Source organism: Jaculus jaculus, chromosome 4, assembly GCF_020740685.1.
Source record: "Jaculus jaculus isolate mJacJac1 chromosome 4, mJacJac1.mat.Y.cur, whole genome shotgun sequence".
NCBI classification, from domain to species: domain Eukaryota; kingdom Metazoa; phylum Chordata; class Mammalia; order Rodentia; family Dipodidae; genus Jaculus; species Jaculus jaculus.
The window spans coordinates 73,092,845-73,116,270 of record NC_059105.1 but is presented as its reverse complement, the minus strand read 5'-3'; the positions used below and the strand labels follow the sequence as shown (position 1 = coordinate 73,116,270).

At 34.7% G+C, this 23,426-nt stretch overlaps 1 protein-coding gene across 5 annotated transcripts in view; it reads right to left on the bottom strand.

Annotated features, from left to right (window-relative positions):
* Scn9a (sodium voltage-gated channel alpha subunit 9) overlaps nt 1-23,426 on the bottom strand; it is a 165,220-nt gene that overhangs the window by 41,175 nt on the left and 100,619 nt on the right. For all 5 annotated transcript variants that reach the window (XM_045147273.1, XM_045147275.1, XM_045147274.1 and 2 more), the window contains 3 exons: nt 22,399-22,572; nt 21,333-21,689; nt 15,757-16,233 (listed from right to left, as the gene is read on the bottom strand). In XM_045147273.1, the coding sequence (XP_045003208.1) occupies nt 15,757-16,233; nt 21,333-21,689; nt 22,399-22,572 (1,008 nt within the window). The remainder of the gene's footprint in view (nt 1-15,756; nt 16,234-21,332; nt 21,690-22,398; nt 22,573-23,426) is intronic.

The following is a 23,426-nucleotide window of genomic DNA, read 5'->3' as shown; positions in this document are numbered from 1 at the left end:
AGATTGGCAGTATACTAAACATATGCCTATACATGCATGCATATATATTCTCTTTTGCATCTTAGAACTTAGTAGTTGTAATACAACCCTTATTACCACTATGAACTAAACTTGTGTACCTATGAAACTCCTTTTACTATTGAAACCATAATCAAATTAAAAACTGTATTTCATGATTTTTCTTTCAGGTTGCCTTCAAGTGTGATATCCACATCGTGTGTGACTGAAAACACTGTTAAACATGTCACATTAGAAATGCTCTATGTTTATCACTTGCAAAGTTATTACTAACTATTTTTGATATAGCCCTTAACACTAAAAGGCCATTTCATGTTAAATTGGATAGTAGTTAATGCTAGTTAATCATTTCTTGTGCCAGGAAGTATAAAGCATGACAAATAACAATACTCTGACGCTCAAAAGCAGAAAATGAGGTAGTAGATGTACTGTAAGAAACATGGAACTCCAGCTGGGAAAATGGCTCAGTGGTTATGAGCACTTGTAGCTTAAGCATGAGAGTTTACCACATTCATCTACCTAAAACTCACTTTAAAAGCTAGATGTGGCTGTGCCTATCTGTAACCGTGATTCCCAAAGGGGTGAAGACTTGAGAATCTCTGGGGCTCACTGTGGTTGAAGGAGAGAGGCAGATTCCAGGCAAATACACAGATGAATGACTGAGGCATCCTCTGACCTCCTCATGAATGTTTATGTGCATATACTACATATCACACACATGCTCTGCACATTTGTGTACACACTTGCATGTATATGCACAAACAAACCACTAACCCCCCTCCATAGAACCCATCAGAACCTTTTTCAAAGAATATAGCTGACATTGAAAATATCCCAAAGATTTTGCCATTAAAGTACATACTGCAAAATTATTTATTTGCCTTTCCCAAGAAAAGAAAGATGTTCTAATTTGGTCAGAGCCCAGGAGGCTCTTTCACCTGAGCATCAAAGCAATGACACATGTTTGAGAGCAAGAAGGTAGAGATAAAGGAGTCAAAGAAGAACCAGGAAGTAGAGCAGAAAAACCAAAGGAGGTGTATTTGTAAACTCCGTTCCATCATGTGGCAATCAGCAAGGCACGACTTTTATTAAATTTAACTAGTATCCTTCATCTTTCAACTAGCAGTCTAATTGCATAATTCGTATCATTAAAGGACTTCCTGAACAGTTAAGGAGTAAAACAGTAAAGTTCCGAATAAAGGATCCTAGGACTTTAGGGCAAAAGTTACACAGTTTCCTGTTTGCATGAGTAACAAGATTACAATATTTCCTGAATTCACCATTTTATTTTGTGATAGTTGGTTCTTTGTTGTAGACTCTGAGTAAATTTTATCTATGTTTTAAGATCTTTTTGAAATATAGAAATGTGCCTTCTACAGAAAAGCCAACATGAGTTTCTCTACAGTCTTTAATAATAATAATAAGTCTTTATTTATTTTTTATTTTTTTGGTTTTCTAAGGTAGGGTCTCACTCTAGCTCAGGATGACCTGGAATTCACTATGTATTCTCAGGGTGGCCTCAAACTCTCAGCGATCCTCCTACCTCTGACTTCCGAGTGCTGGGATTAAAGGTATGCACCACCACGCCCGGCTACCATAATAAGTCTTTAATGATAGCACTACTTGGGCTGTTCATCCTAAGTACAATGGCATTTAGATCCATTTTGTGTGTATGGTGTACATGCATGTGTATGTGCATGTGTGGGAATATGTCTGGAAGCATGTGCATGTAGAGGCCAGAGATCAACACTGGGGTTATTTCTCAATCACTCCTGACCTTACATTTTTGAGACAGCATCTCTCACTAAGCCCAGAGTACACCATTTGTCTAGGGATTACAGGAACACCTGCCACCACACCGAGTATTTTCTGTGGTGGCCAAGGATCTGAACTCAGCTCCTCATGATTGTGCCCAGAAGCACTTTATCCACTCATCTGTCTTTCCAGGCCTGAGTTTCTTTGACTTTTGTTTTCTAAAACTTCAATCTTCTTCTGACCTGTCAGAAATTTCCCAAGATTATGGTTTATTAAAAACTGATGTTGTAAGGCAAACACTACTCTATATATTCCTAATCAATGGAAAAATCAGTAGAATTGTCTAGATTTCCATGTTACTTCCATTAACATAGCAGAACACTTTTAGTGTACATTTAAATTACAGTAAAATGTTGGCTCCCATTTTAATTATGAGCAACTTTTGCTCTTGGAAAATAGCTGTAAATTCAGAAGGAGATGCACTTAGCTATCCCTTCCCCCATTACAAGGCCAATATGTCATGGAGTTTTAGTTGCTAAAGCAATAATGAGGCTAGTGGCCGGTGATTTAATTTAGTTCTTGATCTTTCTAGACTCCTCTACCTAAAGTATTTTTTATCCAATAATATAACAACTGTTGCAGCTAAATGGCAAGAACACAGAGAAGCAACATGGTTTGACAACATAGGAGTTTGAAGATGATCTATTTCTTGTCAAAATTTTCTGCTATAGTCTTGGAGTCTCCTAACTAAAAGGAAAAGGGACTTCACCATGATAATCATCCACATACATGGCTTCTGGGCTGCATCAAAGAATGCTCTGCAGACTGTTTGAAGAGCATTGATCATTAAATAGCTAAACTACTGTGATGCAAAACAAAAGTATTCTAAAAACGTTAGAAACAAACATTGCTGCTACTTCATCTCCTGAAAATCATAATATGTGGATAATCCAGAATTTCATGTAAACAATGATGAAAGCAGAAAGCGTGATCCAACTGTAGTTTCTAAGATTTAATCTTGTATTTCATTTAGTTCAGAATTGTAAAACAAATTGAAAAAAAAACCTGTCATTACCTTTGAATGTTTTCATTGTTCTATAAATAAAGGGTGGCCAGAAGACTAATTATCAACTTTTCAACATATGGTTTCAAATATTTAAAATGCATTATAAAATATGTATTTAATATGAACAAAATATGCCTCTGCTAATCTTCGTGTAGGCAGCTTTTATCAAATCCTGTACATAAGTGACCCAACAGTCTCCATCTCAAAATTTCTAAAGGTGATTAATTCTTTCAGCAAAGTGGCAGGATACAAAATCAACACACAAATTGAACCCGGGTCTTAGGCTTCACAGGCAAGTACCTTAACCTCTAATCCATCTCTCCAGCTCATACAAAGGACAGATACACAGAAAAAAGAAATCAGCAGGGCTGTCCCATTTTCAATAGTCACAAAAAATTAAAAACCTTGGAGTAACACTGACCAAGAAAGTGAAAGACCTATACAATGAAAACACTCAAGAAAGAAACTGAGGAGGACTTGAGAAGATGGAAAGGTCTCCCATGATCTTGAGGTAGAAGTAATATTGTGAAATTGGCAATTCTACCAAAAGCAATATACAGATTTAATGCAATACCAATAAAAATTCCAGCATCATTCTTCACAGAGATAGAAAAAATGATCTCAAAATTCATATGCAATGGCAGCAGGCATCACATATCCAAACATATCCTCAGCAAAAACAACAACAATGACAAAAAACACCTCTGGTGGTATTACCACAGCTGATTTAAAGTTATACTACAAACATATATTATCAAAAACCAGCATGGTACTAGTGTAAAAATAGAAATATAGACAAATGGAACAGATTTAAAGAGCTAGATCTTAGGCCAAATAATTACATAGATAGGAGAAAAGACAGCATCTTCAAAATTAGTGTGCTGGACAAGTTGGATAACCACATGTAGAAAACATGAAATTAGAGCCACTCATCTCACCATAAACAAAAATTAACTCCAAGTGGATTAAAGACATCAATATAAGACCTGAAACTCTTTAAGTACTGAAAGAAAAAGTAGGAGGAACTCTCCACAATATAGAAATGCAGAAAGACTTCCTGAATGATACCGCAGTAGCCCAGGGAATTAAACACTCTCTCAAGCAATGCATCTCATGAAACCAAAAAAACTTTTGCACAAACATACCCTAAGCAGAGCCAATAGATTATCCACAGAATGGGAGAAAATTTTTGCCAGCTATACCACGGACAAAGGTCTAATATCTAGATTCTACAAAGAACTCAAATACTATATTTCAAATCATTCTTCACAAATTAACTCTGCAGATTTTATTTTATTGAAGAAATGGTAATTTCTTAACATGAAACTCAGCTTTTATAATATTTTGGTAAAAGAACACTTATTTATGAATTTTCATCATATATATACACTATCCATATGTATATACATACAGATATGTACATATATTTCTGAAAACAGCCTTCTCAAATGTTATGTGCTTTTGTCTATTTGTTTACTTAGGATCTAATAGAAGGAAGTTTACATTTTGAAATAGTTCTCTTTCAGAATATCCCAAATTCATTACTAACAATTTAAAATAGAAAAAAAATATTTATTTGAGGGCATTTTAACATTAACTTCAAGTACATTGAACACTAAAGCATTGTTGTTTATTTCAATGTAAATGGTTAGCATTTTTGTCCTAATGTATGACAACTTCAAGATAAAGCTTTGCTTTCCTCATTGCACAATGGATAACAAATAATACAAACACTTCAACAATAATGGAGAAATTTAAAATATGAACTGGATTATAAAAAAGGCAAGATTCTTAGTATTGGTTTCTCTCTACAAGTAAATACATATAACTATTAGAATTTGGTAATTCAAAAAGATAAACTAAAATTAAAACAAAATATTAATCTATTCCTGTGTAGTAGATCCTTCTTTCATACTTTCAAGCAATATTAAAGAATCCCACATTACAGTTCCCAATCTTAGAAAAAGTGTTATCTTACTGACATGGATGTGGTGCTCACTTTATAATGTCTCCTTTAAACATAGTGCACAGAGGCAGCTCTATGCATATAATCAGAAACCTGTGCTCATCTATGAGTAATCTTACTTCTGCTATCCAATGAAACATTTTGACCATTTACTACTTATGCAGAGGTTATTAATTTTACTTATTATTGATTTATGAGCAAATGCAATCAAATTTAAATGGTTAAATTGGTTAGAAAAATAAGACCCTGGTAATCACTGTTCTAAAATCATTTCAAAATGTACGCAAAGTTTAGTTCTGGAAGTTGGGAACTTTGGATCAGTCACAAACTTTCTAGATGGGTACTACGAAAAGCAGGTGAATGCTATATGAATTTCACTTTCCTCATCTGTGAATATAGAGCTAGAAAAATGAGAATCCTTTCCAGCCTTCGAGATTTTATGTTTATAAATAAAATTTCTCTCCCACAAAATTAATGTTTGATAGCATTTTAATCTATTCAGTTTAATTTTGATAAATGTTTTCATATTAAATATTGATTAAATGGCTTTTTTTTACTGTATCTTACTTTTATAATCCATCCATTAAAATTACATATGTCATGCATTTGAAATCAATCATCAACGACATGAAAGATAGACCAAAAAGTCATCAAAAAAGTCACAAAACGATGGAATCACCCCAGTGACATGCTGTGATGTCAATTGGTCATGGAACAATTATATATACAGCTACTTTCTTGCAATGGATCAGGCAGATTTTATAGCTGAACAGCATGCAAGACATTGAAAAATATCATATATGTATGACTTTTTTAGGTAACCTGTGTGAAAGTGGTCACATATGTCTCTGCCTGGATAAAGCACAGAGCTGCATCCTTGATTGATCCTCTGTGATTTTACTCCTGTGAGAAGTGAGAAAATTAGCTTCCACAGTTTGTAAAAGCAGTAGTTGAAATAGGAAACTGTGACCTACACCGTGTACAGCATCAAGTACCTGCAATTTGAAATTTATTATCTATTTGAGAATAAATGCTACATACCATGTTAAGTACTACATTTAAAAGACAGTAAATTCATTATATTTCATGCAACATAGATTTAAAAATAGCCAGTTATGTAATTCTGTTACTTAGCAAATGAATTTAAACTCTACAATATGCTAAGCAAAGTTTATGCAGTTTGCCCTTCAATACAATCAATAGTCACAAACAAGTACTACATGATGGGAATCAGGTAACATTAAACGCATATCCTTTAAAAAGATATATTCTATGGTTGGTATTTTGTCATCTGCTTTGAGCTATCATGTTTGCTTAATTTTGAGTGTTCAAACATCATTGCAGTAAAGTGAGAGTTCCAAATCCCTCAAAACAGGAATAAGAAAGGTTAGTCTAAGTATATCAAACAAATATTTCATTGTTTTTAGGCAAATGAACACACTAAAGATGAAGGGCTTTTTCAGAGTTTGGAACCAACCTGTAGAAAAGAATTGATCTGAGTAAAATTCTATAGAAAAGTAACGATGGTTTTAAGGAATCATAAAAGATAGGATCTAAAGCTAGCGTCTCCTCAAAACATAACTGGAATGAATAAACTGAAAATATGCCAACGCTAGTGCATATCTGTAAAACAAATTAAAGATGATTTTTTTGTTACTTTTATTTATTTATTTGATTGTAACAGACAGAGAGAAAGAGGCAGAGAGAGAGAGAGAGACCTCCAGTCACTGCAAATGAACTCCAGCAAGTGCGCCCCCTTGTGCATCTGGCTAATGTGGGTTCTGGGGATTTGAGCTGGAGTCCTTAGACTTCACAGGCAAGCACTTAACTGCTAAGCCATCTCTGCAACCCAAAGATAATTTTTTTTATAAAGTTCAATAATAAGAAAAATATCTAAACTTTACTTTTGATGAAGGGAAGTAATTATCTTTCTTAGGAAAAAAGCCAATAAAAGTTTAATATACCTGCCAAATTTATAAAACTAATTATAATATAATATACAATATAATATAATACATATTCTGGAATAACAATACAATTAATAACATTATACTAAAAGGATCATAACCATAAATAGTTAACTTTTTAAAATTAATACAATGAATGTATCCGGTAAACACATGAATCAGTGGATGGGTAAATGGAAGAGTGAATCAGTGAACATTGAGTGCTTGTTCCTCTGCCTGAGATTTCCTTCTGCACCATACTTGCTAAGTGAATTTATCTCCATACTTCAGTGTGGCTCAGTTCTACTTCTTTTCATGTGCTTTCAGCCAGACAACCTCCCTTATTTAGGAAATTCTCAGTGGAATGCTAAAGACCTTGAAATGAGACAAGGGACTGCTATTACATAATAAAATTCTTAACATCAATTAGTTTTTGCTATTTACATTTAAGTACATGACATCTTCATGTATTAATTTGAAAACCAAATATGTATAAGAGGCCAAATGTGCTTAATGATTATAATTTAGGAAATAGAGCTCTATGTCTATAATTATAATAAATTTGCTAAGTATATAGTAATAGAAAAGTTTAATCTAGTTTCTACTATAGAAAAATGAATACAAGAAATGAATGAAATAATTATAGCCAATTAACTGGTATTTAGGCGATTAAGTAATGAGCATAATACTTGTAGGATTAAGTTCATGTTTGACATTTTTGACTTCATGTTTTATTGAAATGCATAAAGCTACTTTGTAAAATGAAAACTGGTTGAATGTTTGCAGATTTTATTGTTCAACTTCACATATCCCTATTTTTGTATATTTTTTCCTAGTTCAATGAATAAAATTACTTTTGTTTCTTGGTAATTTTATATTGCATGATTACAACATAAGACATTATAATAGAATATATTTTCCCCAATTTATGTCCAATATGTATGTCTGTTAAAACATATTAGCACCTTATTGAGCTTTTGATTTTTTAAAGTTTATCTAGTTTTTGACAGAGAGAGGGAGAGGCGGGTAAGAGAGAGAGGATAGACATGCCAGGGACTCTAGCCACTGCAAAAGAACTCCATATGCTTATGCCACCTTGTGCATCTGGCTTATGTGGGTTCTGGGGAATTGAACCTGGGTCCTTAGGCTTCATAGGCAAGCACCTTAACTGCTAAACCATCTCTCTAGCCCCTTTTGATGTTTTTATAAAGGAATAATAAATATTTCATAAGGATATTACTTTTCATAAAAGTGATACCAGAAATATCAAAAATAGTAAAAATAATAAAAATATCAGATACTACATACATTTTACTAAGAGAGTTCAACTCCTATGTGAGATGAAAATGTGTCCAGAAAAATGTCCTGATACTTCCATCCCAACTCTTAATTAGTGATGGCCATATCTTTCTGTCCTTGTTAGTAAGATGCAACTAAGGTTTTTTGAAAGAAATAGCTTTCTTTAGGCAAGTGTGACAAGCAACACTTTTACATATTTCTACTTCTTATCTTTCCTGCTGGAAATTGGTTATAAAGTATATTATATTAGTCATCTCTGGTCATACTATTAAGACATAAGAAAGCCATACTTTATACCTGGCAGAACAGAAAACAAAATCCTGATGTATGCAGGACAAAAATATAAACAAAATGCAAAAGTTGCATATATGGGAATTGTTCATATATTCTTGAAGGCAGATTTACTCAAATAACTAGGCTCTGAACAGAAGTGCCTTAGTGTTGCAGTAAGCATACTCTAATATAGCATATATTATCCATATAGCATGAAAGGAAAATAATATATTAATAACACATCAAGTCTACTTAACATATTTCTCTAAGAGGACATAATACTGGAAGAAAAGCAATATGTCTTAGTGTAAAATAAGTGAAGCTAAATTAATGTTTTCCTATCATTAGGTAATAGGCTAGGAAGAGAAAGGACCTTGAGTTTAGTGATTCTTTTGATTCACATTACCAGTGTCATTGTGAAGTCAAAAAGGCAGAACAAGGATTAATGCCATTAAGAACCTGATAGTTACCTAAGCATGAGAACATGTGCCCAGCAGTAACCACAAGGGCTGTGAGAGGTTGACATATTTATCAATAATTTCTATAAATATAGGGATGCTTTATTATAAGGCACCATTATACTTTGTTCAAATAGATATGCACATAAATGTAAATATGTAAACTATAAATATCGACAAGTAATACAAAATGAATGAAGTTGAAAGAGCTGTGTTGTGAAAGAAATATATTTGCGAAGTAAAAATCAGTTTACTACATAAGGGAATAAAGCAGTTTAATAAAACAAATTTAAGCACACAAAATATGATGATAAAGAATTATTGTTAAAGTAGAATATAACCCAGTAAACTAGCATGAAAAATGGGTAAGAAGTCCAATTAAGAGTAGAATTTTATAGGTTGATATTGTATATATGTAATTACAATGATTGTAATGGGGAGGTAATATGATGGAGAATGGAAATTCAAACGGGAAAGTGTGGGGGTGGGGAGGGAGGGAATTACCATGGGATATATTTTATAATCATGGAAAATGTTAATAAAAATTAAAAAAAAAAGAAAATAAATTTGATTCAAAACAAAAACAAAACAAAACAAAACAAAACCAAACAAAAAAAAAAGAGTAGAATTTTAGGACCACAGATGAATCAGCAAATGTGCAATTCCATTGTAAAAAAATTGATTCTGAATTGCTCCAGTTCAGAGGAGTAACAGAAAATAAAGATATATGAACTCAATCTCTTGCCTTTCTATCTATGGCCTGTGATATACATACATACATACATACATACATACATACATACATACATACATATATACATACATACATACACATATATTTTGCCCACTGGAGTGTGTGTGTTTGTTCCTTTCTTTTTATCCATCTGCTTTTGTGGATCCTCTTGTTTCCTAGAGCCACTGTGGAATTGTAGTTACTATAGAATATTGTCCAGATATCAATCACAGTTGAGCCACTCAACTTATTTTTCTACCTTCTAGAAGTACTGTCTGCTGAGGGCTCAATGTTAAGTTCCTCTGTGGAAGCTGCTTTGCCCAAAGTTGTGTCCCACTGATGGAAAGGAAGAAGGAGAACCTGCAGACTGTCACTGGTCTGGTGTTTGCCTGACCATATTCTTCAACTTGAGACCACTCCAGAGTATATTCTTAGCACTAGAAGTGCTATGGGCTCAGCCAAGACATCTGTAGCCATTGCAGGCGCTCAACAGCTCCCTCTTCTCAATAATGTCACATATCTTATTTCTTGTAGCTGTCAGGTGTTATTTCTGAGAACATTATTCATTAAGTCTCCTACATACAGATATATCTCTATGAACAATCCCACGATGATCATAATGTATCACAAACAATTCAAACCTCCCTGCCCCTTTAACCTCTCTTCTTTCCTTTAGACTGAATGTTCAGCTTCATTTGGATGTACCTCAAGCAGCTCAGAAAACTGAGATGTATCCATGTATATTCTGTAACTTCCCTTCTCTATATTTCTAATGGAATCGCTGTTCATTCCTTCTTTAAGCCTTTTCATGAAGTGGCTCTATCCCCAAAAGATATTTCTAGTCCTAACTCTGGTACCTTTCATGGGTCCTTATTTGGAAGGAGGGGCTTTAAAGATATGTAGTCATCTTCAGATGGGGACATTATTTTGGATCTAACCAATACAACTCCTTCTGTTGGCAGTTTGAATGTCTGTCCCCCACAGACTCAAATGTTTCAGTCAGGTTTGTAATTTGGGCCTCCAGCTGCCTGGCTGGAGGAGGTGTCACTGGGAGAAGATCGTGGGGTTCAGCCCTAAGGTGTGTTTGGGGGCAGATCAGATTACAGCCCAAAGGTGTGCAGAGTATGCAGAGAGGTTTGAGCTTTGATTGTGTCCTATTTGCTGATGGTTCCCCTCTTGCTGCTTTTGTTTTTTGTTGGCTGTTTGGTTTATTCTGGAAACAGTTTCTTTCACCACTGAAGGAACTTCTCTGCCCTGGATCTGTGAACTTGAAATAAATCCCTCCTTCCCCTAAACTATGCCTCCTTTGGATGTATGTGCCAGCAGCTTGGAACTGACTAGAGCAGCTACCTTAAAAGGAGAGGAGAAGACAGATGTTCAGAGGGAACACCACAGTGAAGATGGCAGCATGCACCTGCAAGGTGTAAGGATTGTCAGCAACGACCAGAAATTTGGAAGAATCAAGGGAAGAGTCTTCCATAATGTTTTCAGAGACAGGGTGACCCTCCAGCCTCAAGTACTTTGATATAACTGTTACTGTTGTTTTGAGCCATGAAATTTGTTTCTTAAGCTCTAGAAAACCACTTAAGATAGTACATGACCTAATACATCCTCATCCTGAGCTCTTTGTATTTTAATATAAAAGTTAAGCCAGACATTCCACTTTTTTTTTTCCAGTTGAGTAAGGGTAGGTGTTTTTCTCCCTCAGCTACTCAGTACTGTGCTGGAAACATAGTAAAATGCAATAAATATTGATGGAGTGAATGGATGCACTTCATGCTTCATTTGAAGCTTGTAATGAGGAAGCACTTCAGTGCTAATGGGAGAAGTCTGTAAGTCTGTTCTTGTTCACCAGGCGCTTACAGGGTTCATTGGCCCTCAGGAGGAGGCTGACTAAGGTCCATCAATCCAATGTCTACATTATGAGAAGCAGTGACAGTTTTATTTTCTTGAGCACATTTGAAATGTCAATATATTTTTTCTGACTCAGTGAAGTGAACTGTATCCTCAGAGAAATGTGTCAGTGGTTTACTCAGAACTGTCTAGGACATTTTACAAAACACTTTATTTGAACTCATTCTTTGTCCATTTTCTAGAAAGCTGTTTTAATTCTAAAATATTTTGACTTGTCTCTAGAATATTCACTTCACTGTCTGAATAAGGTAAACTGTTTATGTGAGGGCTGATGATGGAAAGATCTGAAGTACACCGGGAAATAGAGGGAAGATTATTAAGAGATGAATTTTAAAAGGGGGAAAGGCAAAGAGGGAGAAATGTCAAGAGTTACGGATGGTGTGTCTCTTTGCTCAAAGTGCAAGTCCTTAAACAGGTAACAGATGAAACATGTAGTAGCATCGAACTGAATTCCTCTTCTGAGATAATTGATATCTGATTTTTGGGCTCATTAAATTTCATTGGGAATGTGACAATCACTAGTTCAAAGTATTTAAGGATGGAAAATGAAGAATAATACCAAGGGAAAAAAAAATAAGCATTTTGAGAATCTGGAAATTGAAGTAGGAGCTGAAGATTATGGGAACTAGAGCAAGGAAGATTTGTATGAAAAAGTGAGACATACTTTAGATAAGAAAAATTGCATTTCTTACTGTCTTAATTAAAAATGAAAACAAAAAGTCGAACATCATAGCGGGAACATTTTAAAACAAAAAAATTGAAACAATAGACCCGACATAGAGATTCACAGAACTTCACAGATTACCATAGCTCAATACTTTGGAGATATTTAACACTTCATAAACTAGATCTTGAATCTTGATTGTACACTATCAGTATATTGTTGAGTTTGCTGGAACATAGTCAAAGATGACAGACTTGGCCGGGTGTGGTGGCGCACGCCTTTAATCCCAGCACTCGGGAGGCAGAGGTAGGAGGATCGCCGAGAGTTCGAGGCCACCCTGAGACTCCATAGTGAATTCCAGGTCAGCCTGGACCAGAGTCAGACCCTATCTCGAAAAACCAAAAAAAAAAAAAAAAAAAAAAAAAAATGACAGACTTCAAGATAGGTAATAGAATATTTCTCATGCAAAAAAAAGGGCAAGTTATCAAATAGAAAATTTTTCATGCCACAAAAGGTCAAGTTATCAGACCATAATTTTATGTCGGTGCTAATTGCACAGATATGTGTGTGTGTGTGTGTATAGACATCGATTTTCAAGGTAGGGTCTTACAGTAGCCCAGGCTGACCTGGAACACACTCTGTAGTCCCAATCCCAGGTTTGCCTTGAACTCACAGTGATTCTCTGACCTCAGTCTCCCAAGTGCTGGGATTAAAGAAAGGTACATGTCACCACACCTGGCAGGCAGTGACCTGTATTTTTTTGTGGATGTGTGTGGGAGAGGGATAGAAAGAGTATGATAGATAGATGATAGATAGGTATGTCAAAGATAGATAGATAGAACAGAGAGATAATGTCTCATCATATGTTCCAGGTAGGCCACGAGCTGCTGACAAACCTTTGACAGCCTCCTAAGTGATATGGTTATAGGCATGTGCTACCATGCCTGGAAATAACTGACTTCTTAGTTGATAGCACTGATTATGAATTCATTGATAAGATAGCTCATGTTTTGAGGGCTTACTGTCTCTTATGCTATGCTTAGCGATTTAAAAATACTAGCTCATGAGTTTGTTACTAAATCTCCCAAGGTAGCCACACACTCCTGTATTCTGTGCTGAATACAGAACTGTAAGAGAAAAAGAATGCATGATTTTGAGCATATGACTGTGCTGTTCAGAAGAAAGAAACAGATAATAAGCAAGAAGATTACAGTGCCAGTGTCACCTGGTCTTTGGACAGCTCAGCTGATACGGACCAAAACTGTCATTTTTAAAATACTGATGGAGTGGGTGGCAAATAACTTTATGGATAGTCAAATAATATGTTTAAAATATGTACCAAAAATGCTACCAAATATTTTAAGAATGAATTAATCAAAGATGGCTGGTCCTTAAGATACTGTGACCTTTTAAAGAGCGCAGTGAATAAGCTTGCTCTTCAGACAGATGGTCCTGGAACTCAGGGGAAACAAATTGGGTACTAACACAATGGAAACTTATATTTTTAGACAAGATGGGAGTAAGGTGGCAGAAATACCACTGAACTATGAGCTTCAATAGTGGAACTGGTGCTCTGTCTTACACTAGCTTTGCAAGTACAGACAATATCATTTCCTGTTAGTAAATCTGTTGTTTTAGTTAGAAAATTAAGTAATAAATTTAAAGATCAATAAAATTCTGGTTAAAATGTTATAATTATGTACACTCAGAATAAGGATTTTATCAGTGGCTAAGGTCAACCACTTTAGGCCAACTTTAAGCCACATAAAATGAGACAAGTGAAAAAGCAATCTTCCCACAAGTTAATAAGTGACTTCACAATCTTTGCTTGACCTTCTCCACATTGTAAAACTGTCTAACACCTAGAATGTCAGGCTTATTTTAGAAAGCAATTGTCTGCTAGGCAATAGAGACCTTATAACTTTAATCTTTGTTATGAAAAAAAACAGATCAGTCAGGTAGTTGCTCTTTCTGTCTGAGACTAAGTTCAGACGCATGCTGCTGAAAAATTGTTTATGCAATTGAATTTTCTAATTTATACTGAGAGCACATTTTTTGAGAATTACTTATTCAATAGAGAGGGTTTGAAAAATGTACAAAGGATTTTCTTTCTTACTTGGCCATTGGAAAGAAACTTTTTTTTAATTTGGAGATATATATGTTCATAATACACCTATTTAACTATTTATTCTCTTGGCAAGCAGGTATTAAAAATTTTCTAAGCCGGGCGTGGTGGCGCACACCTTTAATCCCAGCACTCGGGAGGCAGAGGTAGGAGGATTGCCGTGAGTTCGAGGCCACCCTGAGACTCCATAGTGAATTCCAGGTCAGCCTGGGCTGGAGTAAGACCCTACCTCGAAAATCAAAAATAAATAAATAAATAAATAAAATAAATAAAAATTTTCTATAATATGATGGTGGATCTATTTATGCATATATGTATGCACTCATATAGATCATATGTAGGAGTCATGATTATTCCACATAACCTTATTTTAAATACACAAAAATTTATGGAAGACAAGTCTGAATAAGATTAAACAGATAACAGTTGCATAGTATCTGTTGAAAAATTTCTAACATGACATACATAAAGAAAAATTATTTTCAGACAAGAGCTATAGAAAATCATTTTCAAATGATAATTAGTGATGACATTCACTTATGATTATTGACACTCACAGAAATAAAAATATAATTTAGCACATATCTTGACTTACATAGAAATACACAGGTTAAATAGAGGAAAGAATATATAAAAACACTTTGAAAGAAGTTCCTGTTCCCAGTTTATACTGCTATTTGATGTGTCCTATAATTTCACCAAAATGAATTTAATTCTAAATCAAATAATAAATATAGGACTCAGTGTATGATCATGCAAGATTGAAAATGAGAGATTTTACCCACTTGTGCAGAGGTTAAGATTGATGTAACACTTGACTGCTTGGAGCAATTTGCACATAGTATAAGCTTAGAGTTAAGTACTAATAATTTTATAGCTGAATAATTCACACACTGCACTTTTAAAGCTACAGGATTTGGGCCACAGAGGAAAATCATAAGCAAAGGCACACAGGTGGAATGCATTTATGGCTTGGAAGGAAACCTCTTTGGCAGAGGTCATGATTTCCCATGTGAACAGCGAGACACCATTGATAAACACTGTTTGGGGCACTTTTGTGAAGGTTTTACACACAATATGTTCTAGGATATTTCAGAAAAATGTATGACTCTATGAAGCAGTAACATTATTAAGATTGATTTGTCCTTAATTTAATAAATAAATAAATAAATAAATAAACTAGAGTAGATGGAAGATGGACAGGGAGACTAGCTGTGACTCCACTTACAATGTTTAGTCAGGTAATAAGTGCAAAGGTAATGGCGATGGAGGAGACAGGTGGATTCCATGGACTGAGGAAGGACATTGTGTGACTTCATGACTGCTGACCACCATGGAATGAAGGATGGGAAGATTCAAATGTAGCTAAGCAAGATCAATTACTAAGAGTAGAAGAAAACTTTATCAAATGACCCATCAGGAAGTTCTCTTAGTCAACATACACAAACTCTTAGAAAGAACTGAGATAACAGCATATGAAAATTTGATTCATCACATATAAGTTAATAATATGAAGCAATAGATATAAATCAACCTTACCTCTTTGCTGTAATCACTATCTGAATCACTGCTAAGTTCTTCAGTATTCATATTTTCCAAATCAGACTCTCCAGGTGCAATTGGCACTGTCACTGTGAGGCTGGGGTTATGAATAAATGATTGATAATCATTCTCTTCCATCAAGGTTTTGTCTATATTACTTCCAAAAGCACTGGGTTTGTCTCTCTCCTTGTAGAAATTTTGATCTCTGCTCATCTCAGCAAGTGTACGGTTTGAGATATAGTTTTCCTTTTTGTTGTTTGGATGTCCTGCTTTTGTTGCATCCTTGGAACTCTTTGGCTTTTTGGAAAATGCTTTCAGAATAAATTCACGTACGGTCTGTTTCACATAATTTATTCCTTTTTTAATTCTGGCCACTGCAATCTGGAGATTGTTTGCATCGGTGTCTTCATCAATTGCAGTAAGATTGTCTGAGCTAAATGAACTCAACAGTAAAGCCAGAAACAGGTTCAGAACCTGTAGCAAGGTAGACATGGGGTGGAGAGAAATAGGGAGAGAAGAAATATAAAAACACAAAGCACATTTAGTTAAATATAGGCTATAATACAAGCTCACGATTAAGAAAAATATGAAGCATGTATTAATACACAGACAAGTACAGAAGAGAATGGGGGAAGAGATGCTGAATGTCTCAACACTATCTTCATGTAAGAACCTGAGGACTCTAGCCAGCCATGCTCATGACAAATTACCATATAGAGCATAAACTGATCCCACACTATTAACAGTATGATGTTGGTCTGTTGACTTCTATAATACAAGTTCCTTGGTCAAATCCCCTTGGAAGATTCTAGAAAGCTATCCCACACTCCCCTATGGTTATGACTTACTAATTGTGAGAAACAAATACAAGTAAAGATTCACTATTGTCTATTGTACTGAGTCATTCAGGCTCAGGTAATAGTTCACTTTTCCCAGAAAATAAACATTACATATTATAACAAGTACAATAGATAGTACTTGGTGTTCCTGTAATAAAACATTCTGTCTAATAAAACATTCTGTCTACAGTACCATCTTGAAATTTGAGGTGGCTTCTTAAGTGCACTAAACCTAATGAATTTAACTATGTATTACAATGACATGGATGGCCATGCCACTGTCCATCACTTTGGTTCTAGAAGTTACCAAGAGGTCAGCACAACTAACACTCTTAAAAATAAGTCCTATTTGAAAGCAATACCATTTCTGTGTTTCTTTTCTAAATTAAGGATCCAGATGAATCTCAGGTATCAAAAAAAAAAAAAAAGAATTTTCACAAAAAGCAGAAAGCATGTAAACTATATTTAATAAAACTTGTTTTATAGAGGAAACATAATCAAGTTACAATTTGATATGTCTCTTCATGGCCAAAATTATGTACCTGGTTTTTAACAAATCAAAATTACACTGGTGATTTTGGCCACATCTGAATAAAATTTGTTAGATGTATAAGAAAGTAAGTTAACATTGTATGTGATAGAACATTCTACAAAAGGGCTTAGGGATCTGTGATGGTAAATTGAGAAAGTCAACTTTATTGCATTGAGAAGTACCCAGGGGATTAGTAAAGCACAGCTTTACTAATTTACATGTGCCTGTGAGGGTATTCGTAGAGGTGGAATAAAGGGGAAAAGACCTGCCTTAAATGCCATCCCCTATGCTGGGAGCCTGGATGGAACAGAAAGAGCAAAAGGAGAAAGCTATGCTGTGGGCTACTTGGCTCCATCATGCCTTCCCTGACATGTTGGGCTGAAACTGCTAAAATGGAAACAAAATAAATATTTCCTCCCTTAAACCGTTTTGCACAAGTATTTGTTATAAGGATGCAAAGTCTGATTGTCACAGGATTATAGAAATCAATTTTGGTAATCACTAAGATACTTATTTTATTTTAATTGTACTATTTTATTATAAGCATATGCTAGTACATGTTTGTGTTTCAATAGGAATAAGGAAGGTCTAGGGTCTTTTTTACTGCATCAGCCTTTTAGAAAGCCAGCAAGATTCATTCAAACAGCATGCTCATGCTATGTTACTTCTTTGAGAACAGATAATATGATCATGTAACTTGCAACAGAAGTTATTAAAAAATACTACCCACAGTGATTGCTACTACCTCCACAAAACTTGCCCTGTAGTGAGTCCATCAACATTTTGATGTGAAGGATGGTGGAGGACAAAAGGAATGAGACAACAAAACAGAGGAAGGACTACTTGGAGAAAGAAGGGTCTTTTGTGGAATGGGAGCTGAGGAGAAGGGCCAAAACAGGACAATGGGAACAGAATATGAAAAAATTATGGTAGGTTCCTATATTAAGGTTTTCAGTAAAAAAAAAAAAAAAAAATCACATTTTATCATAATTCAACAAATATCACAAATGAAAATAAGGTTGATTTACTTTCTATTCCTGTATTGAGAAATCACAGAAATATTCATTAAAATACATAAATCACAGTATATTTATCTCATTTGAATATATTTTTCTGTTTCCCTCTAAAATTATTAATTAATTTTACTTAATTAAACTTAAACTAACTTAACCATAAATTTGAAAAAAAATAATGTGGGACATTTTTAGTAAAACTATGTCAGTTTACTATATGCAGATAACTATATATATACAAGAGGTCCTACATCAGAAATATATTTTCCAAGCAAAATCTTCATTAGTGGTAGCTCCTTATTCAAGGATTGATTATCAACTTTATGATTTAAAATTGTTTTATTTACTATCATAACTCAATAATTAATGAATGCCAATATGAGTCCTATCTAGATTAAGTTTTCATTTATATATATATATATATATACATATCCCACTTGGTTTTAGTATAAGTCCGTGTTGAATTTCAAGAAAAAGATTTCTCTCACACCGGTGCTCATGCCCAAATATTATATTATGTATTCCTTAAGGACCTGTTTCAAAACTTTCCTATAGGCCCATCCTAAATTTTTTCTTTCTTTTCTGTATGAGGAGAAATTACTTTTAAACTCATTTCTTATTACTTCTTCCTTATATAATGACTTTTTTGTGTATTTTTTCTGTCCTAATAGACTACAGGCATAATCATAGGCAGCTTTTGTTTTCTTACGTAATTAATACCTAAACAATACCCAAATATATTTCTTTTTAAAGAGAATGCATTCGAATATGGAATACTTTGATGAGAGCCCAAGGAATCATTGCAGTTTGTGTGTACTTTAGTAATAAGTATTGAAATTACTTATGACATTGGCTTTAGTGTTACACTTCCACAATTTGCTCCTTCAACTGTTTTATGTCAAAAAATTTCAATGGAGGCTGATGCCTAATGGTTAAGACACTTGCCTACAAAGCCTAAGGACTTAGGTTCTATTTCCCAGAACCCATATAAGCAAGATGCACAAGGTGGTACTTGTGTTTAGAGTTCATTTGCAGTGGCTGGACGCCCTGGTGCACCCATTCTCTTTCTCTCTCCCCACTTAGGCCTCATTCTTTCTCTCTTTCTCTTCCACCCCTCTGCCTCTCTCTTGAAACAAATAAACATTAAAAACAAATTCAATGGATTATAGAGATTGCTTAGTGGTTAAGGTGCTTTCCTGCAAAGTCTAAAGACTCAGATTTGAGTCCCTAGGAACCAAGTAAACCATATGCACAAGGGGGTACATGTGTCTGGAGTTTGTTTGCAGTGGATGGAGGCTCTCGTACACCAATTCTCATTCTCTCTCTCTCTCTCTATTTCCATCTCTCTCAAACAAATAAATACAAGTAAAATTTTAAAAATCAAGAGAAAGTATTCAAGTAAATCTTAGGAACATATAATACTTTAGCACCTATAACAGAAATGGTGGTACACTCTAGCAGCCCCACCACTAGTGAGGTTGATACAGGATAATTATAAAGTTAAAAGAAGAAAGCAAAGTATGTACTTTGTTGCATATCAGAAAGTATTTTGCTACAGGGGAATAATAAGGAATTACAGATGACATTTCATGATGAGTATTTTTTTTTATTTTTTTGCAGTAAAAATCCTGAATTTACACTGTATAATTTACAGTGTATGTTTTTGGAACACTCTTATTTAGGATGTGACCTGGTGAATATACATTTCATTTTATGTTTTATTTTGCTTTGTTGTATTTTGTTTTACTCTGAGGTAGGGTCTTACTCTAGGCCAAGCACACCTGGAATTCACTATGTAGTCTCGGGGTGACCTCAGACTCATAGCAATCCTAGTTCTGCCTCTCAAGTGCTGGGATCAAAGGTATGTGCCACCATGCCTGGCTTGAATGTAGACTTCTATTCTGACCTCTTAATCAGTTTTTATGTGGGAACTTCAAGGACAAAAATATTTAGCAGTTTTGTTCCCATGCTAATGTGACAAGAAAGTACTTACCAGAGAGCTTTCACTGCATTGTACCTTCTAAGATACCTGATGAATGATGCTCAGTGGGTCATTAAGATGCTGGATTTGAAAAATTAGTTGAGTGTCACATGGAAGTGCATTTTACTCTAATTTCCCCTTGCTGGTAAGTTTGAACCAGTTAAACCAAAGGAACTTATCTAACCAAACCATTAAACTAAGAAAGAAACAGAAAACAGAAACCAAGAATATGTTAAATGGAATTCTATGGGGATTGTTATGCAAAAGAGAAGCACACCTTTTCTGTAAAGGGCAAGGTGAATATTTGAGGCTTTATAGGATATATGGTTTCTATTTGCCACTCTATTTAGCCACTGGGCATCAAAGTAGCCATATATCAATGTCAATGAATATGTTTATTTTTCATTAAAACTGTTTATGGGCACTACAATTTGAATTTTACATAATATACATGTGTCATCAAATATTCTTCTTTGATTCTTAACCATTTAAACCTAAAACATTTCTTCTTAGCTCACAGCATCATAATGAAGCAAGCACTGGTTGAGATTCAACCTACAGGCCACAATGTGTTCATTCTTGCCATAGATGCCAGTCTATGACGACAAAGAGCTGAAACCAGCTTTCTGATGTGCTTCAGTCCATTGTAACTTCACTTTTATTGTTAGCTTAATCATGTTTTATACTAGAATGGCTTCATATCTGAAGAGATTACAGGTCTTTTAAAAAATATTTATTTACTTGAAAGAGAGAGAGAATAGTTGCACCAGGACCTCCTCTAGCTGCTGCAGTTGAACTCTAGATGTATGTGCCCTTTTGTGGTACTGAGGAATCAAACCTGAGCCCCTCAGGCTTTGCATGCAAGTGCTTTGAACTGCTGAGAGACATCTCTCTAGATCTGAGATTACATATCTTTAAGAGACTGGAAAACCATATGTTAAGATATTATAATATGACATCACTATCAAAATAAGAATAAAGTAGAATTTTGCATTAAACGGAGAGTTTTGGAAGTATAAATATAGGTTATCTGAGCAGAGAAATTCAGACATTATTTTGTTTTCATCTCTCTTAACCTTCATATTAAAATATTAGTATTTATTATAAAAATAATTCTAGATAAAATGGATTTTAATATTGCAAAAATAAAAGGTCATATTATAAAATAATATCAGTAAAAATTTAAATATATAGCATCTGGTACATACCACGAGGTTTCCAATCACCATGACCATCATGTAAACAATAAGGCACATGGCCTGGCCAGCGACCTCCATGCAGTCCCACATGGTCTCGATCCACTCCCCACACAGCACGCGGAACACGATCAGGAAGGAGTGGAAGAAGTCGTTCATGTGCCAGCGCGGCAGCGTGCAGTCCTCGTTGATCTTGCAGACGCATTCTTTGTAGCTCTTGCCGAACAGCTGCATGCCGACCACGGCAAAGATGAAGACGATGATGGCCAGCACCAGGGTGAGGTTGCCCAGGGCGCCCACGGAGTTGCCGATGATCTTAATCAGCATGTTTAGTGTGGGCCAGGACTTGGCCAACTTGAAGACTCGGAGCTAAAAAAAAAAAGCATATATCTATATATCTATACACACACACACACACACACACACACACACACACACATACACACATGGGCCTATATAAATCATTATGAAACATTTTCAAAGTTTCCAATCTGGATTTTTATTTATAATTTAAAGCAGACCCAACCTTCTCTATTATTGTTATTCTTATCTAATGCCTAAATCATTATCGTATTTTTCATTTTGTCTATTTTAAATATTCATAGTTATTTTTTAAATGCTTGAAACAATGTAACTTTAATAGAAGCTTCTTATGGTTTTAGTTTTTGTTTTTAAATTTAGCAGTTTAATTTTGTTTTGTTTTTAGAGGTAGGGTCTCACTCTAGCTCAGGCTGACCTGGAATTAATTCTGTATTCTCAGGGTGGCCTCGAACTCACAGCAATCCTCCTACCTCTGCCTCCTGAGTGCTGGGATTAAAGGTGTGTGCCACCACGCCTGGTTTAATTTTTTATTTCTAATGCTATTGTATAATACTCTCTAATATTGTTATATCAGAAATTGTTTCTGTGAGTGAGTTAATCTTTAATTTTTAAATCTATAAAGCTATGAATGTATTGTACTAAATATTAATACTTGACAGTGTCTTGGAATCAACTCCTCAAAGTATAAGGGAATAATAATGCAAAGCCCAAAGAGAACTATCCTTTCAATATAATGGTGAAGCAGGATTATATTTACCAATCTGAATGATCGCAGAACTGATAATCCTTCCACATCTGACAGAAAAAGCTCTACTAAACTCAAAGTCACAATAAGGCTGTCAAAAATATTCCAGCCTACTTGGAAATACTCATATGGATCCATAGCAATCAATTTTAAGACCATTTCAGCAGCAAAGATTCCTGTGAAGATCTAAATGAGAAACACATTTTATTTCTGTTATTAGAAAGTATAGAATCAATTTAACTGTAATAATTATTATTTGCTTAGTATTTTCTGTATTCCAGACAATGGGTTAGACTTTCCACAAATGGATATCATTGCCTCATGCAATCTCATAAGCAAATTGCAGCTAGCTATCCCTTCTATTCTTACAAAAATCTTGAAATGCTCTAATTGTCCTGTCAGTTTTTTATCATTGCAGACAACATTTAAGAGGACCATATTAAAACTCCAAGTAAATAAACCTCTGATACTTAACAAATAACTCTTTGACCTCCACCCAAATACGCTATTAGTTGTTGTAAGAAGATGCAAAGAAAACATAGATGGATATTGAACTTTTGATCTAGTATTTTGCTGTTTTTTGAGGTAGGGTTTCACTTTAGTCCAGGCTGACCTGGAATTTACTAGTCAATCTCAGTGTGGCCTTGAACTAAAGATGATTCTCCTACCTCTGCCTCCCAAGTGCTGGGATTAAAGGCATATGCCATCACACCCAGCTTCTGATCTAGTCTTTTCTATTCTGACTTCTTTCTCAGAGTTATGAAGAACTCATGCTTTAAAGATTTATCAGTAGAAAAAAAAATAAAGTAGTTAACTGACCCAACAGTAATTAGAGTCAGATTTCTAAAGCTTTGACACAAAAAGTTCATCGAAAAGCATAATTAAGTCATAACACAGATATCAAAGACTCACTTCAAGAGGTACTAGTTGAAACCATGCTTAACTGTGCAAACATTGTTTATGACTCATTTGGGTCTCCTTGACTCAAGAAACTTAACCAAATAAAGATGGATTAAAGGGAAATGGTGAAATATTTTTTT